Source organism: Dermacentor silvarum, chromosome 6, assembly GCF_013339745.2.
Source record: "Dermacentor silvarum isolate Dsil-2018 chromosome 6, BIME_Dsil_1.4, whole genome shotgun sequence".
Lineage (NCBI taxonomy): Eukaryota > Metazoa > Arthropoda > Arachnida > Ixodida > Ixodidae > Dermacentor > Dermacentor silvarum.
This window is the reverse complement of record NC_051159.1, coordinates 176,941,977-176,948,707: the sequence shown is the minus strand read 5'-3', so window position 1 is coordinate 176,948,707 and position 6,731 is coordinate 176,941,977. Positions and strand designations below refer to the sequence as shown.

General features: G+C 49.8%; 1 protein-coding gene across 1 annotated transcript in view; it reads left to right on the top strand.

Moving 5' to 3' along the window:
* The first annotated feature begins 1,384 nt into the window (after positions 1 to 1,384).
* LOC119456446 (B-cell lymphoma 3 protein) overlaps positions 1,385 to 6,731 on the top strand; it is a 28,369-nt gene continuing 23,022 nt past the window's right edge. The window contains exon 1 of the mRNA XM_049669874.1: positions 1,385 to 2,809. Within this exon, the coding sequence (XP_049525831.1) occupies positions 2,244 to 2,809 (566 nt within the window). The 5' untranslated portion in view covers positions 1,385 to 2,243. The remainder of the gene's footprint in view (positions 2,810 to 6,731) is intronic.

The window sequence follows — 6,731 nt, the reverse complement described above, 5'->3', positions numbered from 1 at the left end:
GAGAATGATACATCCCTGGGGAAATTCGTCTCCTGAGCGAAGTAGTATAACCTTTCCAGGTAAGAAAACAAAATGACATTTTCTGTTGATGAGTCAGGCAAAATAACACGGCACCGATGAAACAGTGCAACTCAACTCAGGATGGTGTTCTTTTATTTATAACAATAAAGTACAACGGATATATCTAATGGTGGTGGCCCATCGCCACGGTGACCCGTCTGACGTATACGTGCTGCACGCCTATAAGAATTAGAACCATCTGACAACTGAAGGCGCAAGCAGAACTTCATACATACCTTCGGATAGGTTAAAATTCTGGCGATTTTCGCAGCACAACTTGATAAAGAAAAGCGACATGGTTCCTGTAAAATACACAAAAGGAGAAACAGTCCTTGAATTTCAGTGCAGAAGTTCTCCCAGCAATATATACCGCGTGCAATGCGAAGTTCCAGGGTAGCCAAACCCCTTACCGTATTATTCTGTCCAAGCAGCCCCTATATATAGATGAAGAAATGACACCTGTTTAGTTTAGTTCGCCTGATACACTGCACCACTAGAACCAAGCTGATTTTACAGACCACCTTGAAGCATTCAATGCGGTATAGTCGTTGCATCAGTTCGATGGGACATCTCATGAACTTAATTTCATGAGAATTAATTTCATCATCTCATGAAATCTAACGGCATTAATAAAAAATGTATAGCACCACCAGAGGAAGTTGACCTGCGTGTGGCCATGAGAAACTAACGACTAGACGTGCTACCTCAGGCGCTACGTGAAGAGAAAAAAACCCAGTCAATCGACTGCACAAAAGAAAATCCTAACCACAGCGCCTCGAGGTGCGCTTACTGTGTGGAACTCCCAGGACAAAGAAGGCGGAGGCGTGTCTGCTCGCGCCGACCGAAACGCAGGGAAAGCACAGAGAAGTGTCATTGCCGGTGCTTTGCATCGCCTCTGCAGCTGCGGGCGAGTGAACGGACGAACTCCGGAGACTACCAGTCAAAGTAGCAAGTGCATCCCACGAAAAACGAAATGATGAAAGGGTTGCGGAGAACACAGCTCACACTACCGCTCAGCAAGGCTAGGCGAAAATAAAAACTGGATGTAGATTGTACATGGTGGAGCATAGGGAGGACGGGTGGGGGATGGGGCGTTCACACATTCGAGGAGGTCAACTATTGTCGTCTGCGAGGAAAGTGAGAGATTTTTCTTCGTAAGTAAATATATATATATATATATATATATATATATATATATATCCCGCCCGGTATCATTACTTGCATTCTTCTGCTGGCCGCACTATTACCGCTCGCCATTTCGACGGCAACGCGGGCAAATCGTGTGCCGCGAAACGAGAGAATCCATAGAGGAACGGAAACTGAGGGTGGTTGCAGGAGCGAGGCCAGTGGAGTTCACACGGAGCGGAGAAGCGCTCTCCCGTGTGAATAGAAGACCTCCCCCCGCCGAGGAGGAATCCCGGCCCTGGCTCGCACGAAAGCCGTCTGCGGCACGTCCGGCGGTGCACTAACGACCAGAGCAGCCCTGCTCCGAGCGCACGGGGAGGAAGTAAGTGGGCGCCGGCGATCGAGCACAAGGCAAAGAGAACGCCGCCAAGGGACGATACATCGCGACACGCTCCCTCCCTCTCCCTCGGCCTCTTCCAGGTCGGCTGGCCAGTGCCCGTGACCGTGAAGACGGTGGGGTCGACGCCGTCCAAGCATTGTACTGCTCGCAGCCCATAGCAGGCGTCCCAAACGCCGACCGCGCAACAGACGGGCCGGGCCGGCTGCGGAAAGGGGGACTGGCCGTGCCCCGCTCCTCCACGCAGCGCGCTCACACACAAGCTGCGAGAAGGGCGCCCGCGAGCGCCGGTGGTGGGGTTTTCCAGGCCGGCGCGCTCGCTCGCGACGTCAGGCGTTTCTCGGCAGCAACCGCAGCGCTTGCCTGGCCTCTCCTCCTTTCTCCGGGGGACAACCGGCGGTTGTGGTGTTGGTGGTGCATCCGATAAGTGATCCCCCTCTCCCCCCGCGCGCGCTCCGTACTCCCCGACGAACTGCCCCGCGCCAAACGAGCGGCCGTTTTGAGCGCGCGCGAGCGGTACACCGTTGTCAGTCAGCGCGCATCGCGCGTGTGTGTGCAACCATGCCTACCACTTCTTCCTAGAGTGCGCGCGTGTTCCCCGCAGCGCAGGAAGGTTGTTGGACGCGACCTCACGCAATCCCCTCGTGCTCCCCGAGAAGTGATGCCGACGGCGGCAGACGGCAGTGAACTAGACGTGAACCGCGGCGCGCCACTACGAGCGCCGTCACCTTTGATCCTAGGCGTAAACTGCGGCGGCGGCGCCGTGCCGCGAAAGACGACGCTCCTCGACTTGGAACAATCGTCGGACGTGACCTGCGAGAAACGCAAGAAGCGCTCGCATAGCGAAGACAGCGGTTGTCCCGACTCGGCGAACACCACCGACAGCGGCCTGGTGTGTGACGACTCGCTACCGCCGGCTTCGACGACCAGGGAGTCGTCTGCGGCGGCTTCCGAGGACTCGGCGACATCGGACTACTCGTCCGCCGGCAGCGGCACGGAACACCCCGAGACGCCAGCATCTCATTCTGCCGGAATGGTGGTGCGAACCGCGCGAACCGCTGTTCCGGCGAGCGGCGCCCCGACCACGGCCGCCGTGTCGGGCATCAAGTCTCCAACGTCCATGCAGCAGGCTCTGCAGCTGAAGAGGGCACGACGCAGTGCACGCTTGGAGCACCGGCGCTCGCTCGAAGTGAAGTACGCGCTTCTTTCCGACGCCGACGGAGACAGGTCAGCACCCTTCATTTTTTACTGCATTGATGAGTCACCGTCTTTTCTCTTTCAACAGCCTTCCATCAGACACGCGTAAGCCCGTGCTGGAACATTTCTCACTTCGCAATTCACGTCTCAAACACTCCATGCACGAGTTCCTTCTTCCTGGTTTGACGCGCTGTGATGAGTCAGTTGAGGTGGTGCGCTGCCGCGCGCCACGGATTGTGTGTGATCGCGCACCATTGGTCTACCAACATTGCACAGGTAAAGAAACTGATCAGAGTGAAGAACAAAGATCCGACATAGAGATACCGATACGCGTTAGATAATAGCACACTCGACAAGTCGATACAAAGCTGCGAGTATCTAATATAGCGTAACAGTGAGTACTGAGAGTGCATTCTCGTATTCTAAACGTCAGGACAGCTATACCAGGCAACTAAGCGTAGCATCACCGCACGACTCTTCCTTAGCATAGCGAGGCACGTTGAATGCGTGTCATATTTTACAGTAGACAGCATAACAGTAGCAGACTGCTATTTAGCCGCCATGTTCGGTTAGGTTTACGTTTCTTGCAGGTATATACTGACTTCAGTCATCAGCAAGGTGAGAGCGCGTCGAAAGCCTTCTTGAAACCATACGAGCTGGACCCAAGTCTACGTGCAGATAAATTTATTTTCCGGCCATTACACAACTCGTGTTTTCTCAAGTATGACTTTATTTCAACGAACGTCTGTACTTTTATTCTTAACATTACCTTACGCATGGAAATTCAATGCGTCGAGCCGAGTTATTCGCTGCACCAGTTCGTTGATACCAATTCCCAAACACTTCTTCTTCCATACCTGTGATTCCGGGACAGCCGTCCCTACCTGCTGGTCAAACCTCACATTTTTTACATTTAATAAAGGAGAAGAATATGCTCAATGCAATCTCAGGCTTTTACGTAGATTCCTGCAAGAAAACCGCTAAGGTATACTTCGCTTCACACGTCTCTTCAAATGTGTATACGTTCGGATTCCTTATGGAAATATGTGGAAGGGGAGAAAAAAAAAGGGGGGGGGGGGAGATTAAGAGAAGAGAAAGTCCGCTGTGGATATCGCCGACGTAGTGACAGTTTTCTGCTCTATATGACAGACAGTCACTCATTCCGGATCACAGACGGTCGCTCAATCCGGTAGCCTTCGAAAATCGCAGCAGTGCTTCGGTGGCCTTTCGCAGCTGCGATATGCGAGGCCATTTTCCCAAGATCTTGTTCAAGGTTTTCTATCCAACTGATTTAGAGCTGTGCAGAGGTCATGTCGTTGCTTTCCAAAAGATGGCCACAGGAGGTGTTCTATAGTCTCATCGACACTGCAGGCATTGCACTCTGCGCTATCGGCCATTCAAATCAAACATGTATATGCATTGATGAATGCAGCGCCCATGCGTAAGCGGTACACTAGCATTGTCTCCTCACTTCGCAGAAGCCCAGGTAACAGCCGTAGTTGCATAGATGCGCCGAGAGAATGCAATCGATGGTGGGTGAATTCAGGTGTGTGCCACTTCTCCAATGTCATACGGTGCGCTAGCTTGCTGAAGTGTTGGGCTGCGTTGCAGGGTAGCTAATCGGGCTCAGTCTTGGCTAACCTACCTGCCTTTCATTTATCCTTTTCTCTCTCTATGTGCATACGTGAATCTTTCGTTTTTCCTAGGTAAGATGCAGCTGCTTCAGTAACCGATGCCAGGCAGCCGTTTTCTTTTTTTTTTTATGCCTCTACATTTTTTTTTTATGCCGAAATTGTCGAATGCTACGCGGTACAACTACGAGAAACTACAGGCCGGCTAGCGAAGTTTTACTCATAACCCGCGAAAAACCACACGCGACTCAGCAGCTACGCGCCGCCGTCGCTTGCGGAGAACGACTGGTTTCGGTTTTCCCTTCTCATTTTCTCTCTCTTTTTTTTTCCCCCCGCTCAATACTGGACTTTCCGCGCGCTCGGGGTTTCCATGTGTGGGAGGAACGCGGACGGTGGAAACTCAAGGCACTGCTACGCGCCAACCTCCGATTCGCAGTAACGGCCTCGACAGGCGGACCTTCTTCCTTGAGAGTATACAAACAATCTACGGGCTCTCTCAATCGTAACTTCTCTCTCTTTTCTTTGTCCTTCTTTCGTTCTAGTGCAACGAGGATTTGATGAAATGTCTAAATCCGCTATATTACTCAATATTATGAATTAGTGTCCTTCAAGCTGCTTGCTCCTAGGAAGCCGCAAAGGTCGTCTCGCTTGAAGGACGGCGTCTTTAACTGAACCCTTCCCATCGTTGTTTACATTGAACGACGGGGTGCAAAAGAATGCCTCTGTGTAGTACAAAAAGCGCGTAGCTTACGTACGACACAGAATTTCCGTCTATTGCAAAGAAAAACAGTGGAGATTTAGCGGTAAATGCGAGAGAAAATGCCTTAGCATAACGTCGCATCTATTTGAGGTCCCGGATGCATGATGTAAGCCGCGTTCACCACATTACAAAGCGTTGTTCGGGAGCTCACTCGACAAACGCCCTGCCTCCTTTGGAGGAGCGAAGTGCAAGTGACGGTAAGGCCCGGAGCAGAGCGCCGTCAGTTGCACTATACATGTATTGTGTTTTCAAGAAAAGACGGGCCATTCTACGCGACGATAACCAAGAGCATATTGTTCACAGTCGAGTAGAGCAGCCGCCAGTAATTATTTTGTTGACACCATTCAATTAATTGCGATTAGCAAAATTTTTAATTATTACCCTGAATAGCGTGCTGTCACTGAAAATTTTGTAGAAAACTGAAAGAAACTTAAAGCTGGTATGGTTTCAGCACGGTACTTTTTGCCCATTTATTTTGAGGCTGATAAAGAAAGCCCACAAAAAATGAAAAAAGAAAATCACGTGACTAACCATCCATCCCACCGCATCAAAAAGCAGTAGTCGCATAGCACTACGCGATAAACATCGCGTGGACCCCATGTTTTAACACCGACATATTATTTGGCCTCAACCATTGCATATACATGACGTTGCTTGTGGACAACATATATGTCAAACCACTTTCTATTGGGCAATAAATGTCCATACACATTATCTCTCTCTCTCTCTCTTCTTTTCTTTTTATTTTTGCTAGCAGGGGTCCATGTGCTCACTATTTTCCTGAACATGACCGCAACGTGCCGCCGATCTTGAAGCCAAATTAAAAAAAATATATAAAGATTTCGCAAACGGTATAATCAAGCAAACCCAGACACTATAGTGCCGCCAGAACCGCCCAGGCAGTGTTTGCTGCTTTCACACTAGCATGTTTCATACATCATGCAATTTATGCATATGCGCATGTTTTGAAGTAACTATATCGTCTTTATACACGGATGTAGAATCGATTCTCCTAGAATCGTGTCTAGGCCGTGCGTCACGGCAGCAAAGTGTGGCATTCTGTCATTAGCCAGTTTCTCCTCTTCGTGAAACGCACGTGACGCAGAGAACTGGCCCACCGCGTTTTCTCCGTGTGCAGGCCCGAAATATGCATGCACACGAAGGAGCACCCATTCTTCTATTCTGGGAAAAAAGTTTGCTTACGACGAGCACCACTCCCACGTGACACATGCAGAGGAAGGAGAGAGAGGCATGTTGGTATCCGCTATGGCAGCTATACTCAGATTGTGTGCGAATGTGGAGGTATCCGTTATATCGGCCGCCAATGTGGACCCTTATTATTTTTCATTTGGCATTTGAACACACAAAAACGGTATTTTAACTTGCTACAACGACACTGTTTAAAACAGGACCGCTCGCAAGTAAGAACACGTTGTCGCAACAGGCCCTGCTTCTGTTCAGCTCCAAAACTACGAAACAATATTATCTGTATTTATTTATTTATTTATTTATTTATTTATTTATTTATTTATTTATTTATTTATTTATTTATTTATTTATT